Source organism: Tamandua tetradactyla, chromosome 13 (genome assembly GCF_023851605.1).
Source record: "Tamandua tetradactyla isolate mTamTet1 chromosome 13, mTamTet1.pri, whole genome shotgun sequence".
NCBI lineage: Eukaryota > Metazoa > Chordata > Mammalia > Pilosa > Myrmecophagidae > Tamandua > Tamandua tetradactyla.
In genome coordinates, this window is record NC_135339.1 from 60,646,831 (window position 1) to 60,663,989 (window position 17,159).

The window sequence follows — 17,159 nt, forward strand, 5'->3', positions numbered from 1 at the left end:
CTCCTGGGACTCAATTTATTTTTTAAGTCTCTCTGAAATCAAACTGTCAAACTCTAGTTTGTCTAGAGACATCCATTATTGCAAGTTTTTTGTATATCCTATTCATATTAAATCTAATACGTGTGAAATGTGTATATATATATATTTGCATATATAAATTAAGACAAATACTTTTAATACAAAAAGTAGCATATTACACTGTTCTGCATCTTGCTATTTTTCAACTATTGTTTTGGAGATTTTTCCAAGTCACACACACATAGATCCACCCCATTATTTTTCCTACTACATAGTATTACATCGCACAGAAGTATCATAATTTATTTCAACAGCTCTTATTGACGGACATTCGGATCCTCATAAGGAATTGAACTTAATTTAGAAACTTTTACAATATGAAAGGTCAGCTGTAGTCGAGACCAAACACTAAAAGTTTTCACAGATTCAAAGCTTGTTCCCACAATCTTTTTCACCAGAAGGGGGGAACGCAAGTGGTAAGAAAACATATTCCTAACCGAGGCGAAACGCTGGGAAATTTACCCGGTCAAAGGGTAAGCGGTAGGGCTGAGAGGGTATCACTGCCGGGTAGGAGTTCGCTGAGGGACGCCTCACTGCTAGAGGCTGAGGCTGTGCTTCAAGCCAAACCCTCGCCAGGCTGCAGCGCAGATACAGCAAAGTGTGTCGCGGCTATGCTCGGTTCCTTGATGCGTGGCCATCTCCAACCTTCTTCGGGGACTACCTGTCCAGGCGGGGTCTGAGTCCCCACCGCCTCTGGCTCACGCGCGCAGCGAACGTACACGTGGTGGCCTGCCTGGGGCCGGGTTCCCATCTCCGGCTCCTCCTTCCTCCAGCTCTCTCGGCTTTCTGCAGTATCACGTGCAGCCGCGCCGGGTGCAGGATGGCGGCGGCAGCAGCCGCGGTGGGTGTCAGGATCCGGGACTGCTGCAGCCGGGGCGCCGTGCTTCTGCTCTTCTTCTCTCTGTCCCCTCGACCCCCTGCCGCCGCCGCCTGGCTGCTGGGACTGCGGCCCGAGGATACCGCCGGAGGCCGCGTGTCCCTGGAGGGGGGCACCCTGCGCGCGGCCGAAGGCACCAGCTTCCTCCTGCGTGTCTATTTCCAGCCCGGGCCCGCGGCGCCAGCTGTGCCCGCGGCGCGGGTGCCCGCACCCACCCTTTACCCGGGGGAGAATGGCACAGAAGACTGGGCCCCGCGGCTTGTGTTTATCGAGGAGCCCCCGGGCGGGAGCGGCGTGGCGCCCAACGCTGTCCCCACGCGCCCACCCGGGCCGCAGCGTTGCCGCGAGCAGAGCGGCTGGGCGTCGGATGTGGAGGTCCTGGGCCCCCTGCGCCCCGGGGGCGTGGCGGGGTCGGCCCTGGTCCAGGTGCGGGTGCGCGAGCTGCGCAAGGGTGAGGCGGAGCAAGGCGCGGACGGTGGCGGGAAGCTCTTCTCGTTGTGCGCCTGGGACGGGCGCGCTTGGCACCACCACGGCGCCGCGGGTGGCTTCCTGCTGCGCGTCCGGCCGCGACTCTATGGCCCGGGAGACGTCCTGCTGCCTCCTGCGTGGCTGCGGGCGTTCGGGGCTCTCCTGCTGCTCGCCCTGTCCGCCCTTTTCAGCGGCCTGCGCCTCAGTCTCCTCTCGCTGGACCCGGTGGAATTACGGGTGCTGAGGAACAGCGGCTCGGCCGCGGAGCAGGAGCAGGCGCGCCGCGTGCAGGCCGTGCGCGGCAGGGGGACCCATCTGCTCTGCACTCTACTCTTGGGCCAAGCCGGAGCCAACGCGGCCCTGGCTGGCTGGCTGTATGCCTCGCTGCCGCCGGGCGTCGGGGACAGCGGGGAAGAGTACAGCGAGGCGGGGATTCACTTCCCGTGGCTGCCGGCGCTCGTGTGCACCGGCGCGGTGTTCCTGGGCTCGGAAATCTGCCCCTACTCGGTGTGTTCGCGACACGGGCTGGCCATAGCTTCGCACAGCGTGTGCCTGACCCGGCTCCTGATGGCGGCTGCCTTTCCTGTGTGCTACCCGCTGAGCCGCCTGCTGGACTGGGCGCTGCGCCAGGAGATTAGCACCTTCTACACGCGGGAGAAGCTGCTGGAGACGCTGAGAGCCGCAGACCCTTACAATGACCTGGTGAAGGAGGAACTTAACATCATTCAGGGCGCCCTGGAGTTGCGTACGAAGGTGGTGGAGGAGGTGTTGACCCCCCTGGGGGACTGCTTCATGCTACGCTCCGACGCTGTTCTGGATTTCGCCACCGTCTCGGAGATCCTGCGCAGCGGCTACACACGCATCCCGGTTTACGAGGGCGACCAGCGGCACAACATTGTGGACATACTGTTTGTCAAGGATTTGGCCTTCGTGGACCCCGACGACTGCACGCCACTCCTCACCGTCACCCGTTTCTACAACCGGCCCCTGCACTGCGTCTTCAATGATACCCGGCTGGACACCGTGCTGGAGGAGTTTAAGAAGGGTGAGCAGTGCTCTGTCTTCTCTCCCGACTCCTACCCCTTGCCGGAGTATTACCCTTTCATAACTATTTGAGGCTTCAGGTACCCAGAGCAACTTCTCTCCTGTGGTACCAAAAACTCAAGGTAGGCCCCATCATGGCTCTCCAGGCTAGTCCTATCTCTGGTCCCACATTCCCTGAAACTGACTGAGGACCTCTTCCTCTCTACTTGGCTTGCAGATGCATCATATTACTCATTCGTTCCATTCCACCAGAATTTTTGCAGGACCTACCAACTGCCAGGTATTGTGCAAGTTACACTACTCCAGGGATAGCTTTTGGAGATCATTGCACGGCGCCCGCTGGTTACAGGAGGCCCCTCTATAGGTTCACATAACAAACAGCTTTGCTTTTAATTTCCAGGGCAAACTAACTCTATTGCTGGACAGCTCCAACTGCTGACAAAATCTTCCTTAACCTGGAGCAGAGGTAGATACATGTCTCCAGAGCCTTGATTCTGGGTCCTAGTTCTGCCCTTTGAATCACATAGAGTAAATTCCAGACAGCTCAGACATTTTTCTCCAAAATGTAACTTCCCATCCGCTATTCATTTGACACACATCAAACAACCAGTTTGGGGATTAAAAGTTAGCTAAGGCAGTGGGGTCCTTGTCTTCTGGGAAGTGTAGTCCCATGAGAGTAAGGTAGACTGGACCTGTGGAGATATTCTGGGAAGAGGGGACCACTAGAAGAAGTGCATCGCCTAAGGAGTGGAATTTCTGCCTGTTCCTTTCCCATCCCCTTAACTTCAGACTTAATGCCATGCTTATAACATGCTTACCACATGTCTGGGGTTTGTCTTTCAAAACTGTCTTCTGGCACTGAGTGTAATTCACTTAAAAAAAAAAAAAAAAGACTAGCCTGGTTACTTTAGAGTCAATTCTTTTGACATTACACAGTTTAACTGGCCCCCCAAATCTGAACCACATTTGGCCCAGGAGAGCTCTCGGTTGTTTTTGAAAATCAAACTCCCTTCAAGAGTCACCACTGAGAGCATTCAGAGGACTTTCCCACAGACCTTGAAAACAATTCCAGAAATTGGAAACAGTGACATGCTTAGAATAAGTGTAGAAACTTCCAGAATGATAACTATTTTGAGGGAGGTACTCTTCTGTACGTATGAGTTGGCATGTTTATTAAAAAAAAAAAAAAAAAATTCCATCTCCTGATTTTAGAATCAGGCCTCAAATGTGGCCTTCTTGTAGCTAGCAAAACTCTCATTTCAATGTGTGGTTTTGATAGCTCTCTTTGTCAAAAATTCAATTCCATTACTTTGTCATCACAAATACTCTTTAGAACTTTGCATACAGAGAAAAAGAAATCTGAGGTTTTCCTTCTGCCACAGTATTCTCACACAAATGAACATGTGTGAAATATCAAAGGGTAGCCCGGGAAAGAGGAAAAAGGTCTAAAAGCTACTTTAAGTCTCATTTGGGTGAGAAAAGGCCTGGACTTTGCATTGATGACAAGAGGAGGGAAACATTTGTATGCAACTGTTTTATCTGTTTCACCCTCCTCTGTTTGTGTTCCCACCGCACTCTAAGATTCATCCATCCACTCTTGGCGTTATTCTTACATTTTGTGTATCATCCACAGAGGAGCCTTGGATCTGGGCATAAAAGCCACGAAATAATAATATCTTGCATGTGATAGTTAAGATAGAGTGCAGTTAAGATGTCTCATTTTCATGTCCTGCTGGAAAACATTTTTAATGAAACTCTTGTGAACTCATTCAGTCATTCGGTGGTCACTAAGCTTCAATATAGTGTTATGCAATGGGAAGACGAGAAGACAAGACTGCCTCAGAAAGTGAGCAGTCTAGAAGGATGTAGTGTTAGAATAAGGACAGAACTTAGAAGCTGAAATTGTGTCTTAATCACCTTTGTATCCCCAGCACCTTGCACATAGTAGACTGTTCACAAAAATCAATATTGATCTGAAATAAGTCCCTGTTGCAAAATTTCTAAATCTTAACAGAAGAAAGCTTGTTAGTGAAATAGATCACTAAAGAAAAGCAGGCTAAGTTAAATCCCATTACAGTTAATACCATGCCAATGAAAATTTGTAATAACAAAGATATTTCCATGTCTTTTCAGAGCCTTGGTACTTATTCAAAATGTGGTCCACAAACCAGCAATATTGGCATCACCTGGGAGCTTATTAGAAATGTAGAATTTCAGGCCTTACTCTAAGTCCACTGAATGAAAATCTGCATTCTTACAAGACCCCAGGTGATTTGTATGCGCATTAAAGTTTGAGAAGCATTGTCTTCACAGAACCTTATTGCAGGTCTACTTAGGATAGAATAAATATGAGGAATAACTGTCCAGGTTGGTGTTCTCAGGCGCCAAGCCATGTAATATGATGGTCATCTTCCGTAAGACGTATTTGCACCATAGGCTAGGAGAGGAAAGCTGAGTTAACTACTTTTTTTATCTTTAAAAATAACTATTTAAGTAAGTCATAATAGCCCTTCCATTTCCCACATTTCCCTGCACCTCAGGCAACTTAACCTCCTAAACAAATCCCCTTGGAGGTAGGAGAGGAAAACTATAATATTTATAGGAACAACAGCTACCATTATTGAGTGACAACTGTTCCAGGCACCACTCCAAGCCCTTTATGTACTCAGAATAACCCTCCTGGGTAAGTATTATTAACTCCATTTTACAGATGTAGAAACTAAAGCTCAAACTGATTACGTGACTTGCTCAACTTTCCATAGCTAATAATTGCTTAAATTGTGATTTGAACTAGGTCTGCAGAACCCCAAAGCTTGTTCTTTTTCTGCTACACAGGTCTTATTTCATGCTCCATCTCCAGACCCCTGTCACCCACAGGGTTCAAAGCTGGCCTTTCACCTCTGACTGACTGCCCATAGCCAATTCATCTCCAGTTTCTGCAGCTTAAAAAATGTAGCTTTTATAATTACAATATTGCCAACATGCAGCATACTCTTGACAAAACATTGCATTCTCTTATCTGATCCTTAAAACAACCCTGCAGCGTTACAAGTGAGGATCCTGAGATCCAAAAGAGTTACTTGGTCTGCCCGAGATCATCACACAGCTAGTACATTCCAAAGCCAAGATGCAAACCCAGTTCATGGTTTGAATCAGGTTGAAACAAGGTCACTCTTGTCCATATGGAATTTTTTCTCTGTACTTTTTATAAATAGCTTGTCTTTAGAAGTAGGAAAAAGGAAAATGGTCTTTCCAGCTAGCATGCGAACTTTACAGAAGACCAGCCAGCATGCTAACTTTACAAAAGAAAACCCTATTTTCTCCCACTGGACTGTGAGTTCCTTCAGGGCACAGAATGAATCTGTTTACCTTTGTGTTCCCAGGGCAGCACTGTGACCACTGTGGCTAGGTGAAGAATGAACATTTATTGAATTAACAAATTGTGTTATCGGTATTTGTTTATAAGTACACCCCACCCATATAATGAGCATCTGGAGGACAAAGACGGTGTCTTATCTATCTTTATAGCTCCAGTACTTAACAATAGATATGACATATAGTTTACGTTTAAAATAAATGTTTGTTAAATGACTGAATGAAGGACTGAAGGAGTTAACCTTTAATATAATGTAAGGGTTCTGCAATGCTCTTATAAATAGAATCATTTATTAACTCTAACCCAGTGACTTTAGACCATACCCAAGAACAAAGTCAAACTTTAAGTGTTAGAAGAAAATTGTTGTGTATATTGTTTCTCTTTTTCCTTGGGTGTATCTATTTATTTCAAAATTATTTAGCCCTTTCCACGTTCAAAGCTCTGTGCCTAAAGATTGGGCATCTGAGATACAACCTCTACTCCCAAATAGCCTAATTCTGGTGTCCCCTTTTGTAAATATAGGAGGCAGACTGGAGTCCCCTTTCCCCATCCACTTTCCAATGGCATTGCAATGTACAAGTCGTGTTTTGGTACGTAAATATATGGGTAAAAGGGACCTGTACATAAGCCATTGAAACAAAACTGCTGTAATAGAATATAAAAATGCAATGGGAACATCAAGTAACTGTATTAGGTGGCAAATTTTGCTTTTTATAAATTTTTTACAGAAGTTTATGTTTCTATACTGCATATTCATTCTAGAAAATTGTAAAATGCAGAACCATAGGAAAAGAAACTCAAAATTACCTGAAGATAATCATCCCATTACCCTGAGATAATAACTCTTAATATTTTATCATATTAAAAAATATTACAAAAAAATTGCATGTATAACAATTTTACCAATTTTTGAAAAAGTGAATAAAGGAAAAAACCCTACCATCAATCCCTACCATCTTCCACAAATTGAATAGCTCATTCTAATTCCAAGAGTGATTTTCTTATATGATGATATTATTTTTACTATAGTCTCCTCAGGGTTGAGTTCTGTAATTTGGGAATACTAATTTAATGGATATAAAATGGAGCCTTAGAAATTTCTTGTATTTAATTTCTCAGAATTTCTGCTCTATTTATTCGATTGTTTTTAGGAGAAAACCAACCCTCTAGAAACAACATGGGAAGGAATAAAGTTTTACTCTGAAATCAAAGACCTCTGAGCAAAACAGCTGGAGTATTTAAACTCAGTCACCTTAGCCCTGCTGGATGAGCAGCATCTTCCTAAACAAAAGACAGCACAGGCTGCATACTCCCAGGTTACTCTACCTGGAGCATCATGGCTGTAAAATGGCCCATTGCAGTTTTCATTGCCAGTCTTGGCTCATTCGCTCATTCATTCAGGAAATATTTATTGAACTCCGTCTTTGGGCCAGTTACGGTGTCGGGTCCTAGAAATACAACAGTGAACAAGTCCGACATTTACCAGCCATTTGGAGCTTTGGTCCTACTGCACATGGCATATGCCTAAAGTATGTCCAACCAGCTAGTAAGTGGTCCTGGTACAGACACCATCTTTTCACTGAGGAATCATCTGGTTGAAAACATCAGCATTTTACTATATCATTCCAAGTTCTGTGAGCTGTTTTAGCAGGTAGAATAACAATTCCAGTGCTTGATTCTCTAAAAACCTGCCAAAACATGAGTGCTACATTCTTTATCTTTTGTGAAAGAAAATAAAAAGTTATATTCACTCAGTTGGCATAATTAAATATAATGTGGTTAAAAATGTGTTAAACTTTGCTAAATAATAATTAGGTTATTTTTCTCTTTCCTCTATTTTGTTTTAAACTTTTTTGTGAGATAAAATATATATACAAAGAAAAGAAAGAAAAAGCAATAATTTTCAAAATACACTTTAACAAGTAGTTACAAAACAGATTTCAAAGTTTGTTATGGATTACCTTTCCACTATTTCAGATTTTTCTTTCTAGCTGTTCCAAAACACTGGAGGCTAGAAGAAATATCAACATAATGACTCAACAACCATACTCATTTGTTAAAAACGATTTTCTCTGTTATAATTCCTCCTTCTCCTTTGATCCTTCTCCCAATCTGTAAGGATCTTTAGGCAATGCCTGTTCTGACTTTTTTGTGTTGAAAAGGGGTATCTAAAGGATAGAGGGATGTAATTAGTTGATAATCTTGGAGAGGCTGGTCCCTCTGGGTTTCAGGATTTATCTGGCCTAGGAACCCTCTGGAGAATATAGGTCCCAGGAAAGCAAACAGTACATGAAACTTTAGTCTCAGTTCGAGCCCTAGGTGTTCTTAAGAATTAACAGGAGTTATTGGTTGGGGCTTAGCAAACCATGGCAATTAGCACTTCTAACTGATAAATAATAATTAGTAACTTTTAAGAGAGATGTTTGCTTTCTAAACGGTAAGTTAGAGCTAACAGTAAATAAATCATAGTCCATCATGTGCAGAAACAAAGAACAAAAGGAAACAAAGAAAAGTGAGAACAATGATTATACGAGATTAAAATGTGGATTTCTTTTTCTTTTTTTTTAAATTTTCATTATGATTGTTGTTATACAATAACTACATTTTTCAGCCTGCTCCCCACCCCCCAAAAAATGCTAAGTAGCAATAGAATCTGAGCTGTAAAAGGACACTGAAAAACCTGAAGGTAATCTAATTCTTTTTTTTTTTTTTTTCTGGTAGATATAGTTATCCTTTCCAGAGCATAACAGCTTCATTGTCAGACTATCTTTTTATCTACTTGAAATCCTACAGGCTGTAATTAAATTCTATTTCCTCTCTCTTTGAGCATCCTTTGCTGGTTCTCTTTTATTTGTAGAATATTATAGCTCACCTCAATTCCATTTTTTTGTTTGTTTGTTACTAAAAGCAGTTTTATTTAAATAAGAATTTAAATACATTATATAACATAAAAACTGAAGAGGGGAAACAAAACATAGTTTTACTCAACATGGAATTGGGCAGCTGTTAATAAAATGCAAGCTTTCCAGCTAGCTACATGAACAATACATCAATTTGAAATTTGTTCCCTTGTCAAAACTTTAACTCTGATAGAAGTTTGGCCTCACATTCTGGTGGCTGTTCATTTGGACAACTCTTAGCTAGCATGTTATGTCTTATCAAAAAGAACAAAGAGATGCTTGCCCATGCAAAAAAAAAAAAAAAAGAAGAGGACCTTGGTGGCAAGCCAGATGTCCTGTCACCTCACTAGATGGAAGGCAGCCTCTCTAAACTCTGCCCGCCTGGTCAGCTTGGAGACACCAGATCTTTCTTTCACTCCAAAGGTTCCCTTCTCATGATGCCGCTGTTATGTCTGTCTTACCCCTCCTTTTTCAGCTCCACCAAGAGCTGATCTGGGGGTTACATAATCTAAGGGTAGGGAATTCTGCAGAGGGAGGGCCAAGGAGCTTCTGGCCAAAAATAGCTGTCTGTGATCTAGCGGTTCTAGGCTTGGCTGAAACATCACCTTATTGCTTTGTTTTAGGCTGGACACTGCCAGGTGTCTACTGCTTGACCTCCGTTTAAATGAGGGGCTTGAAGGCTAGACAGCATGGCTCTTCAGTTGATTGCATGAAAGAGTGTACTAGTCCAAGTTAAAAGCAGACCCCAAATGGTTACATTATACAAACTGTGAGGTTTTTAAATTTGTGACAAGGGACAGAAGGGAAATTTTCTGCTCATTGCAAGGAAAGCCTCACTTAAGCTTCACTGAGCCACAAGCACTTAAAACCCATGAACTTCAGCTGGTTGTCCCTAGCCAGTCCAGCCTCTATAAGGAACTGGCATATGTTCTTGCATTGGTCACCCTGTAGCTGAATCACTTCTCCATATTCTGGATGCTCAATTACAGTACCATTGCAGGCAAATTTCTTCTAAAACGCCTTCTCTAGTTTCTTTTTATTGTAATCATCAGCCATCAGTGCTAAGGGTCTTAGTGCTGTTTCTCTGTCGAATTCTTATATGAATATAATCCTCAGTCCCAGCAAGAAGCAGGTCATAACTCTACTTGCATCAGCAAAGGAGTCGGAAGAGTGGAGGTTCTGGATAGCGGACACACTATACGATTCCTTTTCCTCCCTCTTCCTCAGTGGAAATGGCCTGCAGAAGACGGCGGTGGGAGAAGGCAGACAGAAGGGGACAGAGCATCATGGAGCGGTGGGGGCTCACAGGGGAGGCTGCTGAGCCCTTGGCAGCAGCTCAGTGACAGGGGCCCAATTCCATTTTATAATAACCAGATACATTTTGTTGTGTTTCTAGCCCCTTTAAATCATTTGAGTGTCTCAGAGGAGAGGTCTATGGTCTTCCCGGTACTCTCATGAGCAGATTTACCTCTAGGTCCATGTTTTGGGACTCCAGACCTTCTATAACTCTGTTTTATTTCCTGCTGTCTGTTCCAAATTAAGGTTCATTCCTTTCTTTGACACATTCAATGAACATCATTCTCTGTCAGGCCTGAGCTAGTCACTGGAGGTAAAGTGTGAACAAGCACCATGCTTGCCTTCCCAGTGCTTGCCGTCTAGTAGGAGATAGTAACTAACCAACAAGTATTTACAAATGGTGATGGGTGATTTGAAGAAAAAGCAAGACAGCCATGAGAGCGTGTAACCTGGGCCCTGAACTGGGCTTGTGGGCAGGATAGACCCGCCTCTCCCCAAGCTTCGAGCTAAGCCCTGAATGTTGGTAAGAAGGGACTTCCTTACCAGAGGAAGATAAGGAAGAGCTTTCTAGGAGCAGGAAGCAGACGTGCAAGGTCTCTGAGGAAGGAGGGCCAGTGTGGGGACCATGGTCCCTCAGGTGCTATAGCACCCATTCGGGAAAGCCCTGTCCCAGCCAAACCCACCCTACCTCAATCCCCAGTGACTGCCTGGACAATTTGGTTCTGTAACATTCACTGACTGCTGCAGCATCAGGGTACATTCTGAAGTGTTTCTTTGTTAACTTGTTTTTTATTTTTCTCTGTCCTCTGGCAGTCAGCTCTTCTCTTTGGGTCCATCTCTAGTAAATCTTTGCCCCCACCGCACTCTTCGCAAAACCACATTTTCCACATCTATCTCACTTGCAGCTTCTACTTATCTGAGAAAGGAAGTAAATACCCATGTTGAGAATGGTGTGTCTGGTATTAATCATTTATTTCACCAAATAAATGATTAATTAGGCTTTGACAGAGAGCCTAGTACATGAGGTGGGTGGAGGATTGGGGCGGTTACTTCTGGGACCAGATTCAAAGCTGTGCAATGTCAGCCCTCCAGATAATGGGTCATTACTCTGCTATTTTTGCAGTGTTGCTTAGCAAGCCAAACTGCTAACCACCGTATAGTCTAGTGACTAACAACTATTTTCTCCTTCGCTGGTGATGTTGGTTACCATGGCAGCCTGGCTTTTTTCTAATTGCCTTCTAGTGGCCGAAGAAATTTCTTTGTGATAAATGTGTCGATTGTTATATTTCTGATGAAATGGAACAGAACAGTTACTACAAAGTGCAGTTTTATTTTTTTTGAGACAGGGACACTAGAGAAAGGGCCAGTCTAGTTTTTCTTAAGGTGGCTGCTTCAGGATTTGTAGGATGACAGTTTTGAATTTCTCTTCCTGATGATTCATTAAAGAATGATTTGATGTTGATTGTATAGAAAAAAATCATTCGGCATATGTCAAAGTAGCTTTCTCTCATCCCATTCCACTGGTGTTTTCAATATTAAGATACAAGCATTAGGAATTTACAGCCCTTTGCAAACACAAAAAGCTGTAACTATTGACATTGGTAAAATTCTGATGTATCATATAACTTCACAAAGAAGCATCCTCTAAAGCTAGAGTGTCTTCATAGCTCAGAACAATTTAGACTTATAAAAGCATAGAATCTTCAAGCCAGAAAAAGAACATTGGAAATCACCTGGTCTCATCCTTTAATTTTTTTTTCATCCTTTAATTTTAAAGTTGAAAAAACTAGGCCCAGGAGGGATAAATAATAAAAAAAGGCAGTGAGCATTCCTTACAAAGCAATTGCATGTACAAAGATCTTCACAAAACAATGACTTATGTTGTGCTCACAATTTATACTAGGCCAGTGTTATTTATCCCCATTCTGCATATGAGGCATCTGGGATCTGGAGCCATGAAGCATCCTGTTGAATGTTAGTGACAGAGGTGGAACCAGAACTCATGTCTGTGATTTGCCACCTCAGGCCACAGAGCCTTGGGCATAGGCAAGGAGCCCAGGAGGCCTGGGCCCAGTACAGTTTATCAGCTGCTGTGTGATCAGGGCAGGTCACTATATCACTCTCAGGCTTGGCTTCCTTCTTCTTAAAATGAGGATAATGAGACTACATTGTAAGTTTACTGCAAAGACTAAAGATAATGTATATGAAGCTCTTAAGATACTCTACCATTTGCCTCTTACTTCTCTGATCTAGTTAAATGAATTGTATGTAGCTAGTCATTTTGTATAACAAGTCTTTTCTCTGATCCAGCCCATGTGAAAGTCACTGTATATAATAAGAAAACAAAATTTATAGCTGTTTACTTAGGATAGGGCTGAGGAGACGGGAGTTGAGCTATGGCAGGTTCCTTATATTTATTTTGTTCTGTCATTGGTAGCTTGGTTTCCTCACTCTGCCCTTCCTCAGATACCCCAAGCAAATAGAAAAACATGACCATGTAAACAAGTATCACAGCCCTATAAACAAAAGCTCTCAAAGCTACACACACTCCACTAAAACAAAATGTCAGGCTGAACAGTGGAAGAGTTGGGCCAGAAGCAGAACGATGAGGGGAAAGTGGGATTGTGAGTCCTCTTTTCCCCTTCCCAGCTCAAAGCCCTTCTCCCTGCTGACTCACTAGTGAGGTGCTGGGCCTCAGCTCTGCAAACTTTCTTGCAAGCTCTGGGCATTTACAAAGTAAGTTCCTTTGCTTTTACCACATTGGAGACATCAGACCAGAGATTTGGCCTGAAATGTGGCGTCTGTGAGGTGTGTTAGAAAGATCGCACCTAGGTTTGATGCCTGGCTCGACCACATACTAACTGTTGTCCTTCAGCAAGTCGCTTTATTTTTCTGGGTCTCAGTTTCCTCATCTACATATTAGGAATAATGAATGCCCATTTTTCAGAGTTATTATGAAGACCAGAGGTACCTTATGCACCCAATGAACAGTAGGTACTGTATTCACCACTATGGCAAGAAATGGAAAATGGGCTGAGTGTTGACCCATGCTATATACTCAGAGTCAGCTTGGTTGAGATCATAGACCTTGAAGTAGTTGTAGGCTGTCTTCACCCCGAGTAGAGAAACTTCAAAAGGGTGGGTTTAAGGTAAACCAGACATATCTGGCATACTTTAAATGCAGCCCTGAGAACCATTCTCTGTCTTCTCCCAGGAACTAGCCTAGTTTGACCATAATCCCTGAACTGGCTGAGAACTAAGGCAAGGCCCTATGTTAGGAAGATCTCTTAGGATCCGTGAGGAAGATCTGGCAATTATCTGAGTGAAAATGACTGACTGGTGGCTTGACAATGGTAACAAATGGACGTGGGGAAATGTAGTCAAATTCTTTAAATTTATTTTGAAAGCAGAACTTACAGGAGGCACCAGATGCGGGGGGTAGGGAGAGAGGTTTTGGCCTGAACAACGAGAAGAACAGAACTGTAATTTGCCAAATCGAGGAAGGCTATGGGAGCAGTAGGTTTGGAAGAGGGAGAAGGATCTCAGTTTTGCACAGGTTTAAGTTTGAAATGCCTTTCAGACTTCCAAGTGGAGATGTCAAGGGGCAGTTGGGAATGTAAGTCTGGAATTTGGATTGATGATATTATAGGAAGAATGAATGAGTTAAACAAAGGAATGAGAATAGATAGAAAAGTGAAGAGATTCATTTACTGAGCCCTGGGACATGCTAATATTTACGGGTACATGCCAACATTCAGAGGTCATGGGAATTCAACACTCAGGCATCAAACATTTGAGGGTCTATGATGGGTCAGGCACTGTTGCAGGGGCTGAGGGTACATCAGTAAATATGATGTAGGAAGAACCAGTAAGGGAAACCAAGAAGAAGCATCGAGAAAGTTAACAAAGTCTCAGAGATATTTACCCCTTCTAATCACAAGAGTATAATCCATAATTTCCGTACCCTAATCCCATCCTGGACAACTGCACTAATATCCTAACCAATCCTCCTTTTTATCTTTCCCACTTTAAGACATCCTATCCATTAAAACCAGGTTAATTCTACCTGAACACTGAATTTACCAGATATTTACCATCCCAACAACATGTACTAATTTCCAGGGAGGATTATCTCTTAACTCTTCATCCCATCATTAAAGGCTGGGATATATACCTTGCCCTCTTTTCCTGTGCTCTATCAAATATATTGTATTTATTCCCTATTCAGAAAATAACTGGCCCAAGGATACTCTGCTAATTAATGATGGGGCCAAAATTTGAAGGGAATTGAATAGGATTCCTTCCTATTCCTTCATTAGGATCTGTGGACATTATCAAAACCCATCTAAATAAGACTTGATACTTTTAACCTCAGGTTTCCTGGAGACAGAACTGGTTTTGCAGGCTGCCCATGGGCCAGCTGACTTTCTCCATGTTCGGAGTAAGCATATCCAGTATCTCTTGCTTAAAAATCACCATGCTGGCCAAAAGTGAGTTCGTTAAGTCTTGGGAGGTGTCATCCTCAGGCCAAAAGTGATTTATCTAAGTCTTGAAGAAGCATCCTCAGCTCATGAATCAACCTCAGATAAAGGAAGTTGAATGGAAAGACGCACAGGGCCTTGCCTTAGTTCTCGGCCAGTCCAGGGATTATGGTCAAACTAGGCTAGTTCCTGGGAGAAGACAGAGAATGGTTCTCAGGGCTGCATTTAAAGTATGCCAGATATGTCTGGTTTACCTTAAACCCACCCTTTTGAAGTTTCTCTACTCGGGGTGAAGACAGCCTACAACTACTTCAAGGTCTATGATCTCAACCAAGCTGACTCTGAGTATATAGCATGGGTCAACACTCAGCCCATTTTCCATTTCTTGCCATAGTGGTGAATACAGTACCTACTGTTCATTGGGTGCATAAGGTACCTCTGGTCTTCATAATAACTCTGAAAAATGGGCATTCATTATTCCTAATATGTAGATGAGGAAACTGAGACCCAGAAAAATAAAGCGACTTGCTGAAGGACAACAGTTAGTATGTGGTCGAGCCAGGCATCAAACCTAGGTGCGATCTTTCTAACACACCTCACAGACGCCACATTTCAGGCCAAATCTCTGGTCTGATGTCTCCAATGTGGTAAAAGCAAAGGAACTTACTTTGTAAATGCCCAGAGCTTGCAAGAAAGTTTGCAGAGCTGAGGCCCAGCACCTCACTAGTGAGTCAGCAGGGAGAAGGGCTTTGAGCTGGGAAGGGAAAAGAGGACTCACTACTTCCACTTCTGCCCACTTTTGGTCTAATCTTAACACAGCAGCTGGCTAGAGAGAGCCTTTTAATACCTAAGTTCGTCCTTGGCTTCCCTATCTAAAATTGTAACACCAGCTCACTTATTCACACTCTCATATCCCCCTTCCCTTTTTTGCTTTTCTATGCAAATATAATACTATGCTATATATTTTACATATTTTTCTGATTATCTCTCATCCCCACTTACTAGGATTTAAACTACAGGATGAAAATTATTTTTTCCATTGTGTTCATTGCTTCATCTTTAGTGCCTAGAACAGTGCCTGGCATGTAATAGACATTCCAAAAATATTTGTTGAAAGAATGAAGGAAGGAAAGAGGAATTGGAAGATTGTGGGGATATTATCTTAATAGGAGCAAATGAAGAGAAAGTACAAAATGACTCCTGGGTTTTGACTTTGAATAACTGGAAGACTGATGGTGCCATTTAGTGTGGCAAAGAGGGAGGAAGAGCTGGCATACTGGTCTTGAAGATTGTGAGTTCCTATTTGGATAAGTGATTCTGACAAGACAAGATGACACAGGGAAAATGTCTAAAACAAGATGAGGGCTGTTCTAGTTTGCTAACTGCTGGAATGCAATATACCAGAAATGGGATGGCTTTTAAAAAGGGGGATTTAATAAGTTGCTACTTTACAGTTCTAAGGCCATGAAAATGTTGCAATTAAGGCAAGTCTATAGAAATGTCCAATCTAAGGCATCTAAAGAAAGATACCTTGATTCAAGAAGGTCAATGAGATTTGGGAGGGAGGAGCCAAGATGGCAGCTTAGTGAGGTATGGGATATAGTTCATCCTCCAGAGCAGCTAATAAATAGCCAGGAACCATACAGAACAACTGCTGGGGCCACATCAATGACCGGGCGCACAGCGTACACCAGTCTGGACAAGCTGGACTAGCTGCTATCCCACCCAGAACCTTCAGTTCCTCAAGCTGCAGCAGCCAGCATCCTTCCTCCACAGGCTGCTTCCCAGAGGGGAAAGGAAAGAGACTTTACTAGCAGCAAGGGGCACAGCAACCAAGCTCAAATTTATGGAATTAATTAACAAATTCTTACTACTAAAAATAGGCCTCCAGCTCAGCTGAACCTCGAGTAAAAGCTGAGGTTGCTGGGTTTTGTCCCCACACAGAGGGGCAAGATTGATGGAAAAAGAAAAAGAAAAAGAAAAAAAAAACAACAGGTTTTTTTTTTTGAATCGGACAGCACAAAATATTTGAAAGGGTCTAGGCCCTGAAGGAAAGGAGGGAGCGCATAGGATCTGGAGATACACAGAGCAACATACCAACTTAAACTCCTAATTGGCAAACCCAAAGAATGGGGTCCTGCTCTGAAAAGGAGGATTTTTTTTTCCTTTTCTTTTTTGTGGCTCTGTTTCTACAGATTGACTGCTCTTTGGATACAGCTGAAAGGTTTCTCAGGCTCCACCTGCCCCAGGCAGGGGTGGAATTAAGCTTGTCTGAGAGCTTGTCTGGAGGCTATCAAAGAACAGATAGACAACAAAGTCATCCCCCAAGAAAATCCTTCCCCAGGAGAGGGGTGGGGCCCAGCTCAGGTGGAATCCCTCCCTCAAGGAATTCAGACCCCAGGGTCTGGAAAACTGAAGCCATTAAAGCCAGCCTACAACCTCTCCTCTGACTCAACCTCATCCCCAGCAGTGAGAGTCTGCTGAAGCTAAAGGTACCACATCACCTTATGCTGGTGGGACCCACAGGCAGACAAGTGCCACATACTGGGCAGGATAGGAAAAACACAGAGTCTAGCGGTCATAGAAAAGTCTTTCAACCTGCTGGGTCTCACCCTCAGGGGAAACTGATGCCAGTGACT

The 17,159-nt window shown here is 43.5% G+C and overlaps 1 protein-coding gene across 1 annotated transcript in view; it reads left to right on the top strand.

Moving 5' to 3' along the window:
- Window positions 1-898: 898 nt before the first annotated feature.
- The window catches only part of CNNM1 (cyclin and CBS domain divalent metal cation transport mediator 1), a 67,469-nt gene continuing 51,208 nt past the window's right edge, over window positions 899-17,159 (top strand). The window contains exon 1 of the mRNA XM_077125703.1: window positions 899-2,468. Within this exon, the coding sequence (XP_076981818.1) occupies window positions 899-2,468 (1,570 nt within the window). The remainder of the gene's footprint in view (window positions 2,469-17,159) is intronic.